Consider the following 24,985-nt stretch of genomic DNA (forward strand, 5'->3'; position numbering starts at 1 on the left):
GATGTGTATGTGTGCTTGGTTCCGGAGAAACTTATAATTGCGTGAATATGCTAATGAGCTGAATTAGGTGAATGCTGTCACTGTGAAGAACCTTTTAATTAAGCACTTTTTAAAGAGTATTATTTTCTTTAGATAGTCCCCATATAAAAGGCCTTGGTAATAATAGAGCACAGTTTTTTAATTTATAGCTATTTATTTCACAAACACCCTGGGTATCGATCCCGGACCACCAGGAAATGTAAAGCAAGGCATTGTCAGCATAACAATGAAAGCTGATTTTATGTTTTCTAATAATGTCTCCTAGAGGTAGCATGTATAACGAGAAGAGGATAGGGCCTAGAACTGATCCCTGTGGTACGCCATATTATACCTCTTTCATACCTCTTGAATACATCTTTCATTAGTTTGGGGGAACACACAGAGAGCCCATATTCTGTCAAGGTTAAATGTTTATCTCTCTCTCTCTCTCTATCAGGTAAAGATCAGCCTAACTTCTGTCCAGTGGCGTGGGTGCCGTACGCCAGTCACTGTTATGATCTGCAGCGCACAAAGAAGACATGGAGTGAGGCTTTGGCCGCGTGTCACAGAGAAGGATCAGATCTGGCCAGCATTCACAATATAGAGGAACACAGTTTCATCATATCACAGACTGGATACAGTACGTCTGAACAACTAAATAGTTTTAGTAACGCAAAAAAACAACACATTGTTGTCTGACAAAAGAAAGAGAGAAATATATAAATGCAAACAGCTGAGAATAGAAAGTAAATCTAACATGATGACGTGTCCCACAAGCCACTTTCGGCATCATATTGGACAGGACTGTCCTAAACAAAACAGTGGAGCTGAGGCATTTCTGGATAGAAAGCACAATAATGTTAAAGGCGGAGTCCATGATGTTTGAAAGCCAATGTTGATATTTGAAATCACCTAAACAAACACGCCCCTACCCCAATAGAATCTGGACCTTCTGTTGATAGACCCGCCCCACACATACGCAACCCGGCATTTGATTTGATTTGATTGGCTATAAGTGTGTTTTGGTAGTCGGCCCGTCTCCTTATCCAAACCGTTTTTCAAACATCGTGGACTCCGCCTTTAATATCTCCAAACCAGGGCTTGATCTAACAGGAACTATTATTATTTGTGTGCTTTTTAGAAATGCCACTGCTCTCCTGTTTACTTTGTTATTTTTCTTTTTGTATATCACTCTTGCCAGGTCCAATATGGGGTTGATCTTGGCGATAAAGCACATAATATGGCGCCTGTTTAATGGAGATTTTTGGCAACATACGAATAAAGCAATCATTGTCTGTTTATTTGATTATCAAAATCATTGTTATTGTTGCACCTCTAATAATTTAATATCACTTGGTGGTATAAACGTTAATGTTGTTGTGTAGTGTCGACTGATGAGCTCTGGATTGGTCTTAATGATCAAAGGATTCAGAATCTGTTTGAGTGGTCAGATAGATCACACGTCACCTTCACTAAATGGTTTGTTGGAGAACCTTCACACATCACAAATCGAATGGAGGATTGTGTTCTTATCAGAGGACAGGTGGGTAGTTTTCATTTACTTTTTGCTCCTTGTTCTCACTACAGTTTCTTTCTGATTGTTTTATGGTCATAATTCTTCATTAGTGATGCTTTACATTTGTGTAATAGGAGGGAAAGTGGTCAGATCATCTGTGTGAAAGAGCTCATGGTTACATCTGTAAGAAGAAAGCTTCCATTAAACCTGAAGGATCTCCAGAGGTCATCAGTCCTGGATGTCCAGCTGTGAGTGTGCATCACCTCATACACTTTATTTTACTTCAATAACCAAACATAAAATAATGAAGAAAGTCAACTAATAACCACAATAAAGTCACACAATCAACACACTGGAAAATTACAAATCAACGCCAAGTAACATTAAGTTGTTTTTGTAAAGTCAGTTATATGAAATACTGTATGTATCATTAATGTATCTTCTGTCGTTGGATGTTTTTTAATACCCATTCTTATGTGATCTTGTGTCCTTGTGTCTTCGCTCTATGTCATCAACCATTTAAAGTCCATTTTTTTAATACCCAAGAACACATGTACAGAGAACACAGGGAAGAACCCAGATGTGTTATAATACTAAGGATGCAGCGAATGCAGACACATCCACATATGTAACCTGCTTGAAGTCCCATAAGACAATGAGGCTAAATGATGGGTGAAGAAGGAGTTGGTAATCATGACTAATGACAATAGCCTAAATATGCATCTTTAAAGAAACAGCAATGAAGCAGAAAACCTCATTAATATCGTAAATATTACTGTATGATGGTCAAACATGAAATATAATTCATTTTGGGTAACCAACAGGAAGATCCCAGCACATCTCAAGTTCACAAAGATGCAATCTCCGTCCTCGCGTACTCCCGAGTTCGTTCTTCCAAGGTTGCCTGGCAACCCACGAAATCCGTTCTTTGCGTTCTTAGAATTTAAAAACAACCTATGTATTTTTGTTTCACTGTGTTTTCTGTCTGTTATGTGATTATGAGAAGTCATTGATGTTGTTTATTAAGTGTTGTGTAAATACAAATATGTAAAATGTATTTAAGGAACATTTGGTGATATTGGGAATGTCTTTTCACAGGGTTGGTTTAGGTTTGGCTATTACTGTTATAATGTTGCCATGGAAACAAAAACTTTTGATGATGCCAAACTAATGTGTGAACAGACTGCAGCTAACCTGGTTGATGTTGGCAGCAGGTGAGTAGATAATATTTAGTAATACTTTACTAAATTACAGTGAAATTAATAATACAATGTGGTATCTTTTCTATTAGATATGAGAGCGCGTTTCTCATCAGTCTGGTTGGTCTTCGTCCTGAGAAATATTTCTGGATTGGTTTGTCTAATACTCATCAGAATGAGCGATTCCAGTGGATCAATGGTGATAAAGTCAAGTTTACACACTTTAATGTAGGCATGCCAGGTATGTTGATGAGTTTCATTGTGTTCGGTCTGTGTGACATCAATCCAAGTCAAATCTACAAGAGTTTAACTTCTCACGTCTTTATATTTTCACACTCAGATAAGCACCGAGGTTGTGTAGCAATGTTAACAGGAACTTCAGCAGGATTATGGGATGTATTGGCCTGCAACACTAAACAGAAATACATCTGTAAGAAAATGGCAGAAGGAGTCACGACAACCCGAGAGCCTCCGACCACACGACCTCTCAGCTGCCCGGATAATTGGATTAAAAAAGATCCAGGAAATTGTATTCGGGTAAATGTGAAGACACACAATTCTCCTGAAATACTGAGCATCTGTAACAGCTCAAACCAGAGGCATTATTATTGTCTTTATGTTGATTAGAGGGAAAATTTTAAATTCTGCTCACAGTTTTCATATGTATTTCTTAGGTCTACAGAAAGGAGTTGGATGAGAAGAAGAATTGGTTTGAAGCGCGTGACTTCTGTCGAGCTGTTGGTGGTGATTTAGCGAGCTTTCATTCAGAAGATGAAATGGATGTGTTACCGTAAGTACTCACATGTACTTAAGTCCTTAATTTGAAATGACAGGATAAGAAATTATCATTTCAGTTCAATTCTAACCCATTTTATAATTAATTATACCACGGGCTGTTAAATGTTTTATTGTGATTGGTTGAGAAATGTTCCATGGGAATGTATTATTTTTTAGATAAACACACACCTGACCTGTCAAATGTCTCAAAATAACCACCAGAGCAATGTTTGTGAGCAGGAACGTGATTTAGTGCCCCTTTTTGAAGGTATCACAAGGTGCCGCTCATTTGCTGACCATAAGGTTCTGGATTGGTTGTATGAATATATGAAAGTGTGAAAGTATGCCGGTGTGGTCCCAGTGAAAGTTCTGTAATCAAGTAGTTGTACCTGACATGTGTTTCAAATGGTAGCCAGCTGGAGAGAGATGAACATTGGCATTACATGAGCCTTTTTGGGCTCCTGGAAGATGAGTCGAACTGCTTTGCTCTGAAATAATTGTAGGGGTTTAATAGACCATACACGAAGACCAGCAAGAAGAGCATTGCAGTAGTCCAGCCTGAAGATTACAAGGGCCTGGATCAGAAGTTGTGCAGCATGCTTCGTAAGGTATGGCTGTATCTTTTTGATATTGTATAATGCAAAATAGCATGATTGCGCTGTCTCTGCAATTTTATAAGAGAAGGACAGTTTGTCATCAAAGACTACACTGAGGTTTCTGGCAGTTTTGGAGGGAGAAATGGTTGCGTTGCCAAGTTGAATGGATAGGTCATGCTGTAGCGTGAGTTGTGGTGGAGAAACAAGCAGCTCTGTCTTAGGCAGTTGAGCTGGAGGTGGTGTTTCTTCATCCAAGCTGAGATGTCTTCTTTTCCTAACCTACTGCTATGGTGATCATCAGGGTGAAATGAAAAGATCTGGTTGTCTTAAGCATAGCAGTGGTAGGACAAACCATGTGCCTGTATGATAGGTCCAAAGATGTTGTGTAGATGGAAAAAAGGAGTGGACCAAGCACTGATCCCTGAGGGACCCCAGTGACCAACTGATGAGCTGTGGACTGCGCGCCCCTCTACAACACCTTGAAAACTCGGTATATCTGTTCAGAGTAATCTAGGTGTTTCTCAATGTCAAGGATACTTCCTTGGCAGGACTAGTCCTTCCAAGTCACTTCCTTCAGAGGCTAGGCGAGGCTCCTCTTTAGCATTTGAAGAACACGTAAATGGAACAGGCTAGCAAGTGCATGTCATTACGTCAGTAAAAAGGTGGGCTTGCGCCGCTGCGCACATAGAATTGTAGGGGATTTCAGAGCGCGAAGGCTACACATATGTTTCCTTTCCTGTATATGGCATTAGTGATGGGTCGTTCACGAACGAGCCACCTCTGAGAGCCGATTCTTTGTAGCGAACATTAAGAGCTGGCTCCCGTCAGCGAGAGAGACAAATCTTCAGCCGCAGGCAGGGGCGGGACCTATTTGTATCTGGCACACGATGCAAAAATAAGGCTTTTATAAAAACAACAATTGCATACCAACACACAAACCATTCACAGTTGCAAATTTTGGCTAAAAATAAGTCGCCCAGTGATAATAAATTAAGAGCTGGATCCGGAGCTGTAAGAGCCGGCTCTTCTAAGGGATCAGACAACACATCCTCACCCCATTTCGTCAATATTTGACGACACTTGACCATTCGTCATATGTTGACGTGAAGGGTATACCTTTCGCGTCATTTTTTGACGAACTGGGGACTTCAATACTATTACGTCCGTTGCATTCTCTTTCCTATTTTATTACCATTTGCGCGTCGGTTTAGGGTTAGATTACGCGAAATTAAACAGTGTACGCGAAATTAAACAGTGTACGCGAAATTAAACAGTTGTCACCTGGCGTTGGGGTTAGAAACAGTTGTCACCTGGCGTTGGGGTTAGAGTTAGGTTTGGGTAGGGATGTCATTATGTAAATCTAACCCTAAACCGACGCGCAAATGGTAATAAAATAGGAAAGAGAATGCAACGGACGTAATAGTATTGAAGTCCCCAGTTCGTCAAAAAATGACGCGAAAGGTATACCCTTCACGTCAACATATGACGAATGGTCAAGTGTCGTCAAATATTGACGAAATGGGGTGAGGATGGGTTGGATCAGAGCCTTTCTAAGCTGAATCTTAGAAAAGATGATTGCTCATCACTATATGGGATATTTCTCGAACGATGGACTCAATCCTTGGTTGAAATTCCGAGGATCCTCGACATTGGAACAGTCCTCAAAATTCTGGCTTCCGGGGATCCTTCAAGTCCTTCAAGTCCATCCATCCCCCAAACTCGGACTTGTGTCCTTCGTAGTTCGAACTTGCAAGTTCAGACTCGGAAGAACGAACTCCTAACGCGAAATGCATTCTGGGAAACTTCGTTGTCATAAGTCCACACAAGTCTCCTCTGATGCATCCTCGATAAAATGGGCGGATCAAAAACACATCCGGGGATTTTATGTGAACTTGGGCTTGATGTGAACTTTGAATTGGAAAAGTACTTGGGCCACGACTGATGACGTTTCACAAGAACGCAAGTACAGACAAGAACGCATATTGAGAAACGGCTATTGAGAAACACCTCCTGACTTGCTCTATACTCTACCCACATTTAAACCTAAGAGTATAACTCATTGTTTCCCCCTCATGGTGTGTAGTAGACTTACAACAGTCCAGCCTGAAGATTACAAGGGCCTGGATCAGAAGTTGTGCAGCATGCTTCGTAAGGTATGGCTGTATCTTTTTGATATTGTATAATGCAAAATAGCATGATTGCGCTGTCTCTGCAATTTTATAAGAGAAGGACAGTTTGTCATCAAAGACTACACTGAGGTTTCTGGCAGTTTTGGAGGGAGAAATGGTTGCGTTGCCAAGTTGAATGGATAGGTCATGCTGTAGCGTGAGTTGTGGCGGAGAAACAAGCAGCTCTGTCTTAGGCAGTTGAGCTGGAGGTGGTGTTTCTTCATCCAAGCCGAGATTTCTTCTTTTCCTAACCTAACCCTAACCTACTGCTATGGTGATCATCAGGGTGAAATGAAAAGATCTGGTTGTCTTAAGCATAGCAGTGGTAGGACAAACCATGTGCCTGTATGATAGGTCCAAAGATGTTGTGTAGATGGAAAAAAGGAGTGGACCAAGCACTGATCCCTGAGGGACCCCAGTGACCAACTGATGAGCTGTGGACTGCGCGCCCCTCTACAACACCTTGAAAACTCGGTATATCTGTTCAGAGTAATCTAGGTGTTTCTCAATGTCAAGGATACTTCCTTGGCAGGACTAGTCCTTCCAAGTCACTTCCTTCAGAGGCTAGGCGAGGCTCCTCTTTAGCATTTGAAGAACACGTAAATGGAACAGGCTAGCAAGTGCATGTCATTACGTCAGTGAAAAGGTGGGCTTGCGCCGCTGCGCACATAGAATTGTAGGGGATTTCAGAGCGCGAAGGCTACACATATGTTTCCTTTCCTGTATATGGCATTAGTGATGGGTCGTTCACGAACGAGCCATCTCTGAGAGCCGATTCTTTGTAGCGAACATGAAGAGCTGGCTCCCGTCAGCGAGAGAGACAAATCTTCAGCCGCAGGCAGGGGCGGGACCTATTTGTATCTGGCACACGATGCAAAAATAAGGCTTTTATAAAAACAACAATTGCATACCAACACACAAACCATTCACAGTTGCAAATTTTGGCTAAAAATAAGTCGCCCAGTGATAATAAATGAAGAGCTGGATCCGGAGCTGTAAGAGCCGGCTCTTCTAAGGGATCAGAGCCTTTCTAAGCTGAATCTTAGAAAAGATGATTGCTCATCACTATATGGGATATTTCTCGAACGATGGACTCAATCCTTGGTTGAAATTCCGAGGATCCTCGACATTGGAACAGTCCTCAAAATTCTGGCTTCCGGGGATCCTTCAAGTCCTTCAAGTCCATCCATCCCCCAAACTCGGACTTGTGTCCTTCGTAGTTCGAACTTGCAAGTTCAGACTCGGAAGAACGAACTCCTGACGCGAAATGCATTCTGGGAAACTTCGTTGTCATAAGTCCACACAAGTCTCCTCTGATGCATCCTCGATAAAATGGGCGGATCAAAAACACATCCGGGGATTTTATGTGAACTTGGGCTTGATGTGAACTTTGAATTGGAAAAGTACTTGGGCCACGACTGATGACGTTTCACAAGAACGCAAGTACAGACAAGAACGCATATTGAGAAACGGCTATTGAGAAACACCTCCTGACTTGCTCTATACTCTACCCACATTTAAACCTAAGAGTATAACTCATTGTTTCCCCCTCATGGTGTGTAGTAGACTTACAACAAAAAGTGTGTACTGTTACAATACTAAACATGAAAACATTTTAAAGGTCTAGTCTGAATGAATTTTAGGTGCGCAAGCAGAACATGTTAATTTAGAAGTTCTCCCGCTCTCTCTATCTGTGTCATTTCTGCACTGTTTACGTCTCCACTGGTTCTAAGTTATATGTGTTATTTCATGCAGGGCTGCATGTAGAGAACATTGTGATATAAGACGGTTGATGGGTCACGCATTACATTTTTATCATGGGTGCCTGGTGCTGCTGCCACCAGTAAAATGCCGCCCTGGGCAGCTGCCCATGTCCCCCATGCCTACATCCACTTATGCACACTTGAGGCTCATGATCTACTCATCTTTAAAGTAGGGGATAATGTAGAGGCAGCCGGTAGTTATTGGGAAATAAGCCCCGAAGCGGAGGGTCTTGTATCACACTGAAGGGGCTTATTTCCCGATATCTACCGGCTGCCTCTACATTATCCCGCTTATTACACGGCTACTTGCCACATAAGAAAAAAATGGACATGAATATGAATTTGAAACATTTTATTGGCATATGTACATGTTTTAAATTAACATTTTTATCCTTCCGCGAAACTTTGCACAGATGCATAAAATGATCGTAATACCTTATTAAGATCCTCTGCTTCATACTTGTCTGTCTCCATTTTTTTCTCTTTTAGCCAGTCTTTGAGAAGTTTTAATGCCCATTCTGTATTTTTTTGTGTGTTGGCTTCGTAGCTGTCATGCTCTATTTTGTCAAGTTCAGTCTCAGTAATTTTTCTGTGTCTTGTCGTCGTTGTTCGTTCTTCTATCCACTGTTTAAATGTTTTGTTTTTTCCGTACATGTTAAAATTATGGTTGTCCAGTGTTTGTCAAAAGATGGCGCCAAACAGCTAGTAATCTTTATTGGCGGGGCGATTTTAATCGTTCAAGTAGTACCGGCTATGCGTTATTACTTTGGAGCGGTTATTATTTGAAAATAACGAACCTGCAAATGTCTCAACTGACCAATCAGAATCAAGCATTCCAGAGAGCCGTGTAATAATATGAAATAACAACAAGAAGAAATTTCAAATAGGCAGGTCGCACATGAAGGAGTTGTAAAAAATGCTCACACTGGGTTTGGAGCCCTTTGTGCCCCCATTGGCTGGTGCCCCAGGGCACCATATTATTCCGTCTATGGATTATCTGGCCCTGGGCACTCCGCCGCATTACCACCTTGGGTGTGCATTATGTTTGAATGATTTAATGATTTTAATTTGAAAACTTTTGCTTCTCATTTTTTGTAAAAACAATAATCATTGTCATCTTTAAGCATAAGGTATTCAAGCTCAGACCAAGCGTGGATCGGCTTCACTTCATTGGACAGTAATTCTGGTTTTGTGTGGTCAGATCAAACTCCTGTGAGTGATTTCTCATTGCACTGTCTATTTCTGCTGATTCATCAAGGCTTTTCCTTCTAATTAATTTACATTTTGTATCTTGTTTCTGTTTTAGTCTGATTACGAGAACTGGTCCTTCGGTGAACCAAACAACCATAATAATCTGGAACACTGTGGAGAATGTGGCTTTTATTATGGACGCCAGTGGAATGATCGTGATTGTGATGCTTATAATGACTGGATCTGTCAGATTCCTATAGGTACACATGCAGATTTATGCTCATGTATGTGACCCTGTCCAGTTTAAAGTCTCATAATGATTAGATGAGCAGCATCATAGTTTGATTTCACAAACGATTCATCAGATTTCAAAGTCATCTTCTGATTGGTCCAATTATACAGGATATCCAGGAGATGTGTGTGTTTGCGATCTTTAACGGGCAGCCCGGAAACAACACAAAGCTGTCTGATCGAAGATGAAAGCTTCTTATGTTTACATCGGTGACACTTTGCATCATCATAGTCAAATAAACGCTGGATGTTTAAAGTAGGCGAGATATTTTAACGTGTTTGCTATTGTTGTTATTAACTTTAGAGATTGCACACCAGTCTGCTATTGGGGTGACATTTCCAAGCCCCTAAACATGACACGGCAAAAACGGAAATGTGATTGGTTGCTTTACATGTCAGTCATATGACCTCTTGGGCCATTCAAAGCTGCCATGATTCCCAAACATTCGACAAGACTATGTTTTCATAGGCAGGGTCACATACAGTATGTACAGTATTGAGAATTTACTGTAAGACACATGTATTGATGCTTGAATGTCTTTGCATTGTATGACAACATTTCTCTGAACTTCACTTGTCTAAACAAGATACTTTTAAACAGCTAGTATCAAGCCCATCTTAAGAAGTAAATCTTTTTGAATGAATCTATTGTTTTATTGACATTTCCAAGGTACTTATTTTGTGTTTTGATTTTGTTCTTTTAACAGGCATAACTCCAAAATCCCCTCCGACATCAGTTATTCAAGGTAAAGATGTAATTGTGTATCATTTGTGTCTTGTCTCTCTACTAACATTGAAGAGTAAGGACTTAACTACAGATAGATGTTTAAATGCAGTTTTTATTTTCAGATTATTCGCTAATGATGGTGATTATCATTCACACATAGCCCAATGCAGAGCACAAATGATGAACTTGCATATACTATCCACTGTTTTATTTACTTACATTAAAAGACAAACACGTTCTTATGGACAAATGTATTTATTTGGTGCGCTGATAATGAAGAATCATTATGACAGTGCCTGTTATGGTTTTATACACTGCTGTCGTGTTATGTGAGTGGTCTCTGGAAATATGCAGACTGCTGACAGCGAGTCAAAATGTCCTAATGTCAAGTTTAAAACCAATTCACACTTAAGGTGCGTGACAAAAGCACATGTGCAGTTCAGTTATAGTGCTTTCCATTACATAGTACCCCACGGGTCGAGTCAGCTCACTTTTGTGGGGTTTTTTCACTGGGTACAGTACGTAGTACCAATACTTTTTTATATGGCCTTGGTTGGGGTTCAAGTGAGCTGAGCTGATACAGTACTAAAGCGTGACATGAAAACACTGTAGATCACTGATTGGTCTGAGAGAATCGTCACTGGAATATCTGCAGACTTGCAGCGTCTGACAATCATGAAAGCCAACATTGTTATGTCGTGGAGTGAATGACACGCGTTAAAATACATCATACACGGACACCGTCTTGTAGCAACATAACTCTTTACTGTTTTTAGCAGTAGCAAGCATTACAGACACACTGCGCATGCGCACAGCACATGCGGGAACACATAAGGTCCTTAAAGGGGTAACACCAGCATAAAGAAATACATAACATATTCCTCCCCTTTTACTTTGAACAACAACAATAACAATTTTCATTATTAGTATTTAACATTTTCCTACTACTTGAGAAAGAGGGTAGACTACCTCATTTCTCAGGCTAAACCCTGGTGATTATTCTGCCCCAACGCCGTGGGTTAGCCACTAAACTAAAGATCTAACCTCTGCGGTGCTCTCCTCATTCTTGTGGGATAACGTGGAGACACAGGCACCTGTGGTGTTTTTACTAGAGTCTCGATAACAGTTTCTGAGACAGGAGATGTGTCTTCAAGCGGGATGATTTCAGTATCCGTCACCACTGGTTTGCTGGTAAGTTGTGTAGGAGACATTTCAGGTACTCCTTCCTGGCCAGAATTTAAGGATGTTTTTGGTAGGTGAATCTGGGTTTTACACTGATCATCGCTGGAGACTGCTGAAGACAACATCTGATCAACATGTCTCTTCCAGGTCACATTGTCCTTTGTTTCGACTGCATAAGAAACGGGGCCTGTTTGCGCGATCACTGTGGCAGGGACCCATTTGGTTCCTTTTCCATAGTTACGAACAAGGACATTGTCACCTCTGTTAAAGCTCCTGAATTTTGCCTTGCACCTCCTCTCCACCTGCTTTTGTTGTTGTAACAGTACAGTCTGTTTAGTTTTCACAGGTCTCAATAAATCCAGTCGGCTGCGGAGTTGTCGTTTCAGCAATGCCGTAGCTGGAGAGACTTTGGTGATGGCATGAGGTGTGTTTCTATATGCCAAAAGGAAAGCGTTTAGTCTTTGGTTCAAAGAGCCCTTGCCCTGGGATGCCTTTATGGCTTTCTTCAGGGTCTGCACAAATCGCTCTGCAAGGCCATTAGTAGATGGGTGATAAGGCGCAGACCTGATGTGCTGAATCCCATTCAAGCTTAAGAAAGACTGAAACTCTTCAGACACCAGTTGGGGACCGTTATCACTTACAATCTGTTGTGGCAACCCGAAACGACTGAAAACAGATCTGAGCTCCTCGATAGTTTTCTCTGAAGTGGTGTTCTTCATTATGGCAACTTCAGGCCATTTACCATGAGCATCGACCATCACAAAGAACATGTGATTCTCCAGTGGACCAGCGAAGTCGATATGCACCCTTTGCCATGGCTCCTCTGGAAACTCCCATGGATGTAAGGGGGCTGTTTGAGGCATTTTTCGCAGATTCTGACAGTCTGGACAGATTTTGGCTTCCTCTTCAATCTCAGCATCTAACCCAGGCCACCAGAAGTAGCTGCATGCAATTTCTTTCATCCTCACTACGCCAGAGTGGCTGGTATGCAGTTCCTTAAGCAAGGGTTTTCTCAGTGGTGGGGGTATAATGACCCGATAACCCAAAGTAAGCAGCCAGATTGTACCGTCAGCTCATTTTGGCGATTCATATAAGGTCTAAGATGGTCAGACATCTTTCCTCTCTTACCCTGTGAAATCCAGTCCATAACTTCAGACAAGACTGGGTCATTTCTTGTAAAACGTTTCACTTGTGCAGCCGTGACCGGTGCATTATGCACTTCTTTGAAGTAGAAGATATCAGCTTGTGAACGTTCTGGAGGTGTATCTGGCAGGGGCAATCTGGACAAACCATCCGCGTTGCAGTGCTGCTCGGATCTCCTATACCTGATGTCATATTGGTGAGCTGACAGCAAAAGAGACCAACGCTGCATGCGACTTGCGGCCAGTGAGGGGATGCCAGATTTTGGACCAAAAATTGAGGTAAGTGGTCTGTGGTCTGTAAGTAGCGTAAATTTGCGCCCAAAAAGGTACTGGTGAAATTTCTTGACGCCAAATACAATTGCCAAGGCTTCTCGTTCAATTTGGGCGTAATTACTCTCCGCTTTGTTCAGGGTCCTTGAAGCAAATGCAATTGGTCTCTCATCACCGGACGGCATCACATGAGAAAGTACAGCGCCAACACCATACGGTGAGGCATCGCATGCCAACTGTACTGGCAGTGATGGATTGAAATGTGTGAGTACCTCCGATTGGGTTAATGTGCACTTCACATCTTTGAAAGCCTTCTCGCATTTTTCAGTCCATTTCCATTGTTTGGACTTAATCAACAGCTCATGTAGGGGCCGTAGCTTACTCGCAAGATTTGGCATGAACTTTGCATAGTATGTCAAGAGACCTAGAAATGAGCGAAGCTGGCTTACATTCTGTGGAGGTGGTGCTTCGATGATAGCCTTTACCTTGGATGGTGCTTTGTGAAGGCCAGCGCTGTCGATGACGTGTCCTAGGTATTCGACAGTTGGACAAAAGAATTCGCACTTGCCTTTCTTTACCCGCAGACCGTATTCACTCAGTCTCTGCAGTGTTGCATTCAGGTTTCTGAGATGATCTTCATCGTCTTTTCCTGTGATGAGCAGGTCATCGAGATAGCACTGCACTCCATTTAAGCCACTTAAGATCTGGTCCATGGCCCGCTGGAACAGAGCTGGAGCCGAAGTTATGCCAAATGGGAGCCTCTGGTACCTGTATAGGCCTTTGTGGGTTACAATGGTCAGCAGTTCCTGGGAAACAGGATCGACATGCATTTGAAGGTAAGCTTGACATAAGTCTATTTTGCTGAATTTTTTACCGCCAGCTAAACCAGCAAAAAGATCATCAATTAGCGGCAGAGGGTACTGTTCCACGGTTAAGACAGGGTTGATAGTGACTTTAAAGTCACCGCAGATTCTGACTGATCCGTCTTTTTTCATTACAGGAACAATTGGTGTCGCCCATTCGCTAACACTCACCTTCTTTAAAACTCCTGTTTTCTCCAGACGGTCAAGTTCCATTTCCACCTTTGGCTTAATCGCGTATGGAACAGGGCGGGCTTTTAAGCACTTTGGTGTGCTGTCCGACTTAATGGTCAGCTTTACTGTAATGTCTTTCATGCTGCCAAGTTCCTCAGAAAATACCTCTGCATGTTTCCTTAGGATGTTTTCTAGGCTGGCTGACTCTTTCACAACCAAGTGTACTTCTTGCCAATTTATTTTTATTTTCACCAGCCACGATCTGCCCATCAATGTTGCATGACTGCTACCTTTCACAATGTAGATTGGTAATGTTACATTTTGCCTGTTAAGCTCCACAGTCACGTCCATGACTCCTACGAGAGGTACCAGCTCTCCTGTATATGTCTTTAGGGTCAGCTTAGGCTTCTTTGGAGACAGACCCGGCCAGTTCTCTTTGTATGTTGATTCTGCCATGAGCGAAACGGCGGCTCCTGTATCCACTTGCATGGGAATGGCCTTACCATCCAGCAGTGGTGTCACCCAGTATCCATCTGAATTTGAAGACACAGACATTACATGTGCTAATTCATTTTCATCTGAATCATCTGATTGCTGCTTTGCAGTATAATCCACTTGATGAATGTGTTTCTTTTTTACTTTTCTGGCATAGACTTTCTTTGCTTCCATAGGCTTGCTTGCGTTCACTTTTTCACTTACATTCAACTTTTTGCTTTGACATGCCCGTTCAATGTGTCCTTTTCTTCCACAGTTATTACAGTCTTTGTCTTTAAACCAGCATTCCTGTGGCAGATGCCCACTCTTTCCACACCTATAACAAGTTCTCTTACTGTCTTGTCTCGGTTTTTCCCTGTATACTTTGTTCACTTGGGTGAAAGTGCTTAACTCTTGTGCTTCTTTTGCAGCCATCTCCATGGAAACGCTGATTTCCATTGCTCGTTCCAGTGTCAAATTACTTTCGCACAAAAGACGTTTCTGGATGGTTTCACTTCGCAGTCCGCACACAAATCGGTCTCTTATAGTGTCGTTCAGCGTTGCTCCGAACTCACAATGTTCAGAGAGACGTTTCAGAACAGCAACAAACTGCGCGATTGATTCTCCCTCTAACTGGTTGCGTTTATGAAAGCGAAATCTTTCGGCAATAATGAGGGGTTTTGGTGCGAAATGTTCTTTGAGCAATGTTACAATGTCCCTGAATGAGCAATCACTAGGCTTATTGGGCTGGACCAGGCTACGCAGTAGATTGTATGTTTTGCTGCCCATTACACTCAGAAAGGTCGGTACGAGAACTTCGTCTTTAATTCCATTAGCCTTAACAAAACAATCAAACCGCTCCGTGTACGAGCTCCATTGCTCCGTATTTTCATCATATGGTCCAATTTGTCCCACTAATCCAGCCATCTTAACAAGTTAATGCACTTTTCACTCACTCTTTGTGTTTGTTGATTTTCCTTTCCGCCGAGCATGTGCCGATCGTCCCTGACGTCGTGCCCTTTTTTAACTTTCTCTATTTCACTCGGCGGTGTCACAATGACAATATCGCGTTCATCCTCGTCGCCAGTTTACTTTGTTATGTCGTGGAGTGAATGACACGCGTTAAAATACATCATACACGGACACCGTCTTGTAGCAACATAACTCTTTACTGTTTTTAGCAGTAGCAAGCATTACAGACACACTGCGCATGCGCACAGCACATGCGGGAACACATAAGGTCCTTAAAGGGGTAACACCAGCATAAAGAAATACATAACAAACATAATCAATACTGGAAGGATGAACGTGCACAAGCAGGGCCAATGCTTCGTTCTTTGTCTCTTCATGACTGCTCTTAATGAGATCAACGTTATGGAGGCCACAAGGATAATTGTCACAATTACCAAATTCAGGCAGAAAGACCATGCACCGTTCGACCTCGCCACACGGTGTAGAGTCATTGCCTTTGCATGTCGGGTGCACAATTGCTGGCATAGAGCTGTCCATGGACCTCTTCTAGTCCCGTGTCAGCTTGCAGGAGGTGGTGTGGAAATTTTGCAAGCTGACAACTTTCAGTCCAATCTGGACAATCGTCCACTCTACCTGTCTAACCAGCTTAATGTGGTGTTTGGGCAGCACGACTGTGCAATACATTTTGTGCAGCTTTATGCTGAAAGCCCACACTCGCACAACACGATCCTTACAAAGCACCATGTCAGCCAAATAATCACAACGTGCGGGCTTCACCACCCAAAACACAATGCTATGCTTCTGTCTCATGTGATAGCTGCATTTGGGCTCGTCTGAAGGCTTTGTTTTATTTCACTCAAAGTTTTCCTGCTGTTGTTCTTAAAAGTCACTTTTACTTTGAGGATGGCATTGACACACTTTTGCCCTGATGCTTCTCCCTTTTGAAGATGACAAGTTTGGGTACAGCCTGAGCGAGGTGCTGTTCGGTGTGGCGGAACGGTTGGCTTACGCCTGATGGATCTGTTCGATGAGTGTAAGGGCATTGGCAGTTACGTGAATTCCTGGACCGTTTTCCAGTACGAGCTTGCCCTTGAACAGCTTTTTTTGGGAAGCCTACCTGTCCCTCTTCCAGGCAGTACAGTGTGAGCATGGGGAACTGCAGAACTCAGCATGTCATCATCTCGCCGCTTCATTGGCTTGGCCACATCCTAGTTCTCCTTCTAGACCTTTTCCAAAAATCGTAGGATTAGATTTCTTCAAGGGGCCACAGTTACGTGTTGGGAATTTGGTGGACTGCCGGACCATGGAGGACTTCAGCAAGGAGCTGGCAGAAAGGAAGGGTTTTAACTATCCTCACACGTTTGGATGGGCACTCCAGATTGTTACGTTCCAAGGTGCTGATGTTGTTGATTGCTTGCAGGCATTACAACGATGCTCGCTCCCCCTTTTTGTATGATGTCATAGCAGCAGGCAGCACAAATATAAAGACACGCCTATAATCCCTCTCTCACTGAAGTGGTACTAAACTCAATGGAAAAGCTAACCGAGCCAAAGTTAGTTGATACGACCTGACCCATCAATAGGCCAAAGAGTGGGGTACTGGAAAAACACCATTATACTTGCATATCAATCTTCAGAAGTCTTTAGAAATATAAAAATGTGGTAACACTTTATTTCGATAGTCCACTTTAGACATTTTACTAATTATAAGTAACTTTGCAACTACTTATCATCTACCAATCTTTAGAGAATTAGTAGACTGCCTGCTTAATATCTACTAACACTTTATTGTGATGATATCTCAACAGACATTCAACTGACTATAAGTATCTTTGCAGGAGCATGTAAACTTATTCCACTAACCCAAACCTCTTTCCTAACCCCAACCCTTACAGTCTACTAATACACTAATGACAGTTAGTTGACGTATAAATGCTAATTATTGACAGTTAGTTGACATGTAGTTGCAAAGTTATTTATAGTTAGTAGAATGTCTAAAGTGGACTATCAAAATAAAGTGTAACCAAAAAGGTTTTATTCATGAATCATGTAATGAATTACTGTACCTCATAATGTCTTATTACTGAATCCACATGTTAAACAGATGATGTTTCAGAAATGTTTTACAGCTATAAATCAAGATTTTTATCCATTTTCCTGTAGAATATAACAAGACGTCTGATGGCTGGATTCAGTACAATGGCAGTCAGTATTTCATTAATAATGATCTGCACCCTATGGAAGAAGCTCGTGCCTTCTGTAAGAAGAATCATGCTGATCTTGTTGTCATTACTGCTCAGACTGAGAGGAAGTTTTTATGGAAACAGGTAAAATACTGACAATGCTTTCCAGTTTGACTTACTGGTAGGTTAAAGGGCACCTATTATGGCCTTTTTACAAGATGTAATATACGTCTCAGGTGTGTCCAGAATGTGTCTGTAAAGTTTCAGCTCAAAATACCGCACAGATCATTTATTATAGCATGTCCAAAATGACCCTATTTGGGTGGGATCATAAACATGCTGATTTAATGTCTGTACCTTTAAATGCAAATGAGCTACAGCTCCTCACTTCCTTACAAACAGACAGTGAGCACTTTCAGTTCAAATAGATCTGATTAATATAGTCTGAGACTGTATCTAGTGTACAGAGAACAACTTGCAGAGAGTGGAAACTATAGTAATGCAGGACTGTAAGTGGGTGGGGCTTTATCAATGTGACCTCACATTGGTGAGAGAATCAAAACGGCATGTATAATGAGACTTCTTTTGTTTAATAAGGGGTTAAAAACCAAAGAGCAGGTGGTTGTGTTTACACACTGCCAACACACATTGGGCCCTATTTTAACGATCTGAAACGCAAGTGCGAAGCGCAACGCGCAAGTGAGTTTGTGGGCGGATCTTTGGCGCTGTTGCTATTTTCCCGGCGTGAGAAATAACTCATGCGCCGGGCGCAAATCAATAAGGGGTTGGTCTGAAGTAGGTTCATTATTCATAGGTGTGGTTTGGGCGTAACGTCAAATAAACCAATCAGAACGCTAGCCAACATTCCCTTTAAACGCAAGGGCGCAAGTTCCATGGCGGGTTGCTATTATTATGACGGATTTACCAGGCGCACGCCAGGAGCGGTTCACAGCCGAGGAGACCGACGTCCTTGTACGGGGGAATCCCACGCTTGCCAGCATAAATCGGGCACGCCGTGTAACGAGAGGTGGATCTGCCTCAGGACTTGACGCCAGCAGAGGACATCGCCGCGTCCACCCTCACCGCTGAAAGGGTTTGGGGGCTTTGAAATCGGACCCAAGAAACGCAAGCAAGGTCCAACCCCAAAGTACTCTTACAAATCAAGTTCATATACATTAAGGTTTCTTATGAAAACATTTTAATTATTATTTACATAAAATAAACGTAATACAGCCACACAACAAAGTTATGAAAATATTTTAATCGTTATTTGCATGAGAATAAATAAAAACTATCACCACAATGCTCACCACTATGATTCCCCTTATCTCGTGTATTAATATCTTTAAGTGTAACAATTTATGATTTGCAAAAATAACTGTTGCATCTGTGTAGATTAGATAAGCAAAGTTATGCGCGTTGTTCACGCTATACATTATGGTCAAGCATGCGCCCTTAAAATAGCATAATGAACAACGCGCAACGCGCCACTGACTTTAAACTTTTTTTTTCTGGTCAGTGGCGCAATTGTTTTTTGAAACTGCAAAATAGCATCAGGGATGGTTTGCTCCGGAACACGCCTCTTTTTTTGCGCTGAACCACCCAGGGAGCGCAAGTTCATTCCCTAGTTTGCCGACGTGCTTCTGTGACGGGAAAAACCCGCTGTGCGCCGGGGCAAAATACGAATGATACATGCGTCACGGACAAAGTCAATTGCGCTGGGTGCAAGATAGAGCCCATTATGTCCAAACACCTTGGAAAAGTGGATTTTGCATAATAGGTGCCCTTTAAATGATCAGCTATTTTGGACTAAATCTCTCAGTCAGTGTATTTGATTCCTGACACATAAACCATGATTTTAGGAAGTTGAGTCAGAAATAAGGCAATAACAGCTCACTGATATTTTCATCCCTGATGCATCTTCAAGTGTTCACAGCAGCTGCTGAGATTGAAACAGTAGCTAAAGATTTGATGATGAAGAGTTTTCCACATACACATTTGAGATGGATTATCTGATGCTTTTATTTACAGATATCTAGAGGATCAGAAAGTCAGTATTACATTGGAATGACTGTAGAGTTGGACAAATCCTTTAGGTGAGTATGAAAGATGGTTGCTAGAAAACCTCTGTAAAATTACAGGAATTACAACTCGACAGTTTAAATCTCTCTAAAAAGCTAAAATTAAAATGATGCAAAGGTTTGTGAATTTAAAATGTCTTTATTGTATATTTCCCAAGAAAATGTTTTGAATATTTTACAGTTCTTTACTGCATATTTCATTAACGAACATAAACACTTATACAACAGTTCTTTCTGGTTCTCGAATCTGATTGGCTAAGAGCTCTTCCCAGCCGTGAGATATTCTACTTATAACAAAACAGTAACCGCTTAACCGTTTGTATCATTTTGCCACCACCTACTGGTGATTTTAGAATTAGTGAGGGAGGCTTTTTTAAACACTTAAGCCATTTGGCTCACAGGACATATCTCTGACTGGAAAAGCTGCTACCAGAGCATATGGTCACACACACACACACACACATCTACAGGCACAAACGCTGTTTTAAACACTTCCTGTGTGTCTCAATAAGGGCGCGCTCACACTATCCAAACCAAATTGCGCTCGGGCGTGTTTGACCCCCAAAGCCTGATTTGTTTGACTAGTGTGATCACTCTGTACGGCGGCCGGAGCGGTTTGGTAAATCACATCCTGGCCGGTTAGCAGAGGTGGGCTGGTGCGCGGCTCACTTGGGCTCAGGCGCGGAAGGCACAGTGTGATCGCTAATCACGCCAGACCGAGGTTCAAAATGAGAGACGTCAATTGCACGACCACTCACCTTCATCTGCCTTTTTATACTATACACATATATTACACAGATAGCCTTGTAAAATTCATATTTTCTGCTTTACCTTGTTTACCTTGAAGGTCATCTACAGTTAACAAACTATCAGATTTTTTCTTGTTATTTTTGATTGTTGATTTTTATAAGTGTTTCCATTGAGTTTGAAGGGCAGTGGGTTGGGTTCAGTTAATAAAGCTACATTTTGTTGTTTTATTTGTCTGTTTGTAGTTGGGTGGATGGTTCACCTGTTGTGTACACTGCATGGGATCAAAATGAACCAAATTTTGCCAACAATGACGAGAACTGTGTGACCATTTACAAGAACATGGGTAAGAACTTCTCATAAGAGCTGGTTCTGAAAAAATGAAAATATTTACAGGTTTTATTATACACTGAAAAAACGATTTGTTGGTTCGACTTTAAAAGTTACCTGGTTGCCTTAAAATGTTGAGTTCATTAAAATTAAAAGGGACGTTTCACAAGACATTTTTAAGTTGTCAAGTAAATCGTTGGTGTCCACAGAGTACGTATGTGAAGTTCTAGCTGAAAATATCATATAGATCATTTAATATAACGTGTTATATTTGCCACGTTGTAGGTGTGAGACGTTTTTAGGTCTGTCCTTTAAAATGCAAATGAACTGATCTCTGCACTAAATGGCAGTCCCATGGTTGGATAGTGCCGATTAAGGGGTGGAATTATCCCCCTCTGACATCACAAGGGGAGACACATTTCAATTACCTATTTTTTCACATGCTTGCAGAGAATGGTTTACCAAAACTAAGTTACTGGGTTGATCTTTTTCACATTATCTAGAAGCACTGGGGACCCAATTATAGCGCTTAAACATGGAAAAAGATTCTCATGATATGTCCCCTTTAAAAATATTAGTTGACTTAAAAAAAATGTGTACAAATTGTTGTGTCAACTAATATGTTTAAGTTCAATTAACTCAAAATTTTAAGGCAACTAGATAGCTTAATTTTGACTTTCATTGATTGGTTGTCACATTTCAAATTGAATTTGATATGTAAAAATTAATGTCAACCAAGATTAATCTTGTTTATTATTATTTCATGATAGCTACTGTATTAAAATGAGTATAATTTAATTGTATCAATAGTTTTTTAATCATTCTGAAGCTTGCTATAGCAATATAAATATGCTATTTGTCTTTGTTTTAGATGTGCCCATGATCTGATGGATAACATGTACTGTATATGTTTCTGTAGGATTCTGGAATGATATTAATTGTGGTTTAGCGTTACCCTCGATCTGTAAAAGAAGTGATGATTTTGTCAACACCACCATGTCTCCAACCACTGTATCAGCGAGCGGCTGTGCTCCTGAATGGACTCTGTTCAGAGGAAAAGTAAGAACCATTACTGTCCAAAAACATCCAAACCACAGAGAATCAATGTGCCCCTCCCCAAAGAAAACAAAACCTATTAAATAATATAGTGTGCTGTTGATTGGTAGCTGTAATTCTTCTGTGTAATTTGATTAAACAGAATTTATGATAATGTATTTTACAAAATGTCATAAAAACTGGCCCTTGGCACCATCTCGCACCCCCCATTTGGGAACCACTGGCAAAGGGGTCTAAAACCTAATCGAACACTGGGTTAAATATAATATGCATCTTATACAGTTACACAGGGTTGATCGATTTGTGCACTCTTAGAAAGGATGTGTTTATTTTTTACACATCTTTTGGTGTTAAAATTACACATAATGTGTTAAAAGTAACACAAAATGTGTTAAAAGTAACACAAAATGTGTTGTTTCAATAATAACACAAAGATGGGTGGATTCTGGGAAAACGCATTTAGTGTCTTATCTCATCCCCTTTAAAAGCAAGTTGCGCCTGGCACCATGCCTAATCCCTATTTAGAAAGCGGAATTTGCAAACTGAAAAACTAGGCGGAGGAAGATGACCGTCAGTTTAAGTCTTTCCCCGCCAGCGTTTAAAAAAAAGTTGCCAGCCAGCGCCAGCATTTTTCATGATTTTCACAAAAGTTTAATGCCTTCCAGAATTTTTTTTCTTTAAATATATAAACAAAAAATATATCAAATGAAAGAACAGACCCTCTGCTTTCAAACAAACAAAGAATTTTCATCCTGCCTTCATTAGTTCTCTTTTATCACCTCTCAAATATGGGTAGGTTTCTTTAAAAACACAAAATTTTGAGATAATTCCATTTTTGTGAAGGACTTTTGATAGAGATCAGATGCAGAGCGATCTTTAAAACATATACGGAGCTCTTTCTCTTTCACGTGAGGTGCTACTTACGGGTTGTAAAAGTTGCGAAGTGCGCCTGGTGGATAATAGCGGTATTGCGGAAAGCCGGAAATTCTCGTCATTGGCAGGGAAGCGTTTTTCCCCTTCTAATGGGGAAAGAGAAAAGATTAATGTTAAAAAATTGTGTTGTTTTTATTTGTATTGATTTTTTTATTAAAACCTTTAAAAGCCATTTTCTTCAGTCATAGAATTAAAAATAGCAGGCTTTTAATTGCTGTAAATGTATTGTATTGATGTCCTACATAATAATTGTAATCTCCTAAAATAATTTGCAAATATGCAAGAACAGGTTTGTACTCTAAAAATACAAACAAGAGTCAATAAGAATCTTTTAAATTTTAATCTTTTAATTTTTCATATTTATTGGCTTTTTTGTGCTGCTGCGCATCCATGTGTGTGATAAGCAAACCTGCGTTGTCGTCCAGTTTATAGGCATATATTTAATGAATTACATCCGTAACCAACAGTGTATATATAAAAACAAACAATGAATTTCAACAGTTTTATTAAATAAAAAATTATGACATTCTTTTAAAGACTCTTTGGTGACAGACAGCCACAAAGACAATGTGCACGCAGCTTAAGTGTTTATTTGTTACAGGGATGTGTGTGTTTCCTAGGTAAACATGATCTCTTAATTTGCCAAACAAATCAAATGTTTTATTTCCTATGCCAGGTCTTTTTTGTTAGTAAAAGCTACACACTTTAATTCCGAGCATTTGTGTTTCCAAATAGTGTTACAAGTTTTTTGATAGTAAGATGTCATGGCATAAATCACGAGATCATTGCGTTTCACATGGAGGCAATCTGGTGTCCATTCGGAGTCACACAGAGCAATGTGAGTATGACACTAATGCTGTTATCTGTTCATCCTTTACACCTGACCTAAACTTATTGTTTAGATAAGAAATTAAACTTGCTGAAATAATTGTGTCTCTGATGTTTTCTAGAAAAACTAAACTCTTTTTTATTTTTTTCGACAAGGTGTTTGTTCCAAGGGTCAGTTTAGTCACTAGCCAGACCAATAATTAAGCACAGACCGGAAGTTAACTCCAGGCCATATGTGTAACCACAGCAATGCGTGTGTATCCGATGAAACCGTCTATAGTCTCATTTAATAACCTTCTGTGGTTTGTGGTCAGTGGATAAATGTCTGTAACAGACGTCTGTGTGAGGAGAAACAGTAAAATGCTGTGATTCACTTTCTACTGCTTTCTCAGATCTGCCATACTATTTCAAGTTGGAGTACATCAGGCTCAGTGCAAGTAGTCTGTAACAGTCACACGTAATTTCAATTTGAAAGGGCACATTTCACAAGAATTTTTAAAGATGTCAAATAAACCTTTGGTGTCCCTAGAATACATATGTGAAGTTTTAGCTTAAAATACGATATTGATAATTTATTATAACAATTTTAAATTTCCACTTTCAAAGTTTGTGTCACTTTATGCAGTTTTTGAGTGTGTCCTTTAATATGCAAATGAGTTGATGAAATGCAAACACTGATCGCCATAATGGTGGTTTGTTGAAATAGAAACTCAATTTTGCTGTCAATTATTTTTTTTCTTTCTCTGCACTAAATTGCGGTGCTGTGATTGGATAGTGCAAATTATGGGGCGGTATTATTATAATAAGATCCCCTTACCTATTTTTCACATGCTTGCAGAGAATGGTTTACCAAAACTAAGTAACTGGGTTGATCTGTTTTACTAGGTTGATAGAAGAGCTGGGGACCCAATTATAGCACTTAAACATGGAAAAAGTTGGATTTTCATATATGTCTCCTTTAAATAAATGTGACGTGGCACTAAACCCATGAATAAGGTTTCTGAATAAGATGCAAAAAATGTACCCCTAATGTTTTTCTTTTAGCGTTTCTTACAACTTTGATGCTCAGTTCTGCTGATGACGCGTGGATTGGTTTAAATGACGTCAACTGGGAGATGCACTTTATGTGGACTGATGGCAAAGCAGTCAGATACACTAACTGGCTCAAAGGTCAACCAGCGTCAGAGTCAGGACGCTTTTTTAAAAGGGAAGCAAGTTTTTATGAGGTTAGTGCAAATAATAGTAATAGTAATTATGTATCACAACCCTTACGGCAAATAATAAATATATGTACTGATTACTAAAATATATCTGGCTATTTTTTGTATATTTTGAAATATATTTTAAGGAATTTATGTGCACGTTGCATTGGAAGAAAAACTTTGAATGTTACCAACCTGTAAACAGTTTAAAGTTAAATAGCCTATACTTACTTTTATATTTTGGCCAGTAAAAATATTTAATTAAGCTTTACTTTCTACAAAATTTATTAAGCATTTATTTAAAA

At 40.5% G+C, this 24,985-nt stretch overlaps 1 protein-coding gene across 3 annotated transcripts in view; it reads left to right on the forward strand.

The window, feature by feature from the left end:
- LOC135743917 (macrophage mannose receptor 1-like) overlaps positions 1-24,985 on the forward strand; it is a 172,729-nt gene that overhangs the window by 10,596 nt on the left and 137,148 nt on the right. The window contains exons 7-22 of one of the 3 annotated variants that reach the window (XM_065261820.1): positions 476-658; positions 1,404-1,561; positions 1,669-1,782; positions 2,633-2,748; positions 2,826-2,974; positions 3,074-3,270; positions 3,408-3,523; positions 9,162-9,249; positions 9,344-9,488; positions 10,227-10,265; positions 17,484-17,647; positions 19,535-19,599; positions 20,577-20,677; positions 21,581-21,720; positions 23,386-23,488; positions 24,523-24,704. The exons of 1 other annotated variant lie outside the window; for it this stretch is intronic. In XM_065261820.1, the coding sequence (XP_065117892.1) occupies positions 476-658; positions 1,404-1,561; positions 1,669-1,782; positions 2,633-2,748; positions 2,826-2,974; positions 3,074-3,270; positions 3,408-3,523; positions 9,162-9,249; positions 9,344-9,488; positions 10,227-10,265; positions 17,484-17,647; positions 19,535-19,599; positions 20,577-20,677; positions 21,581-21,720; positions 23,386-23,488; positions 24,523-24,704 (2,060 nt within the window). The remainder of the gene's footprint in view (positions 1-475; positions 659-1,403; positions 1,562-1,668; positions 1,783-2,632; positions 2,749-2,825; positions 2,975-3,073; positions 3,271-3,407; positions 3,524-9,161; positions 9,250-9,343; positions 9,489-10,226; positions 10,266-17,483; positions 17,648-19,534; positions 19,600-20,576; positions 20,678-21,580; positions 21,721-23,385; positions 23,489-24,522; positions 24,705-24,985) is intronic. One more of the 3 variants, XM_065261821.2, reaches the window with a different exon arrangement.

This window comes from Paramisgurnus dabryanus, chromosome 2, assembly GCF_030506205.2.
Source record: "Paramisgurnus dabryanus chromosome 2, PD_genome_1.1, whole genome shotgun sequence".
NCBI classification, from domain to species: Eukaryota; Metazoa; Chordata; class Actinopteri; order Cypriniformes; family Cobitidae; genus Paramisgurnus; species Paramisgurnus dabryanus.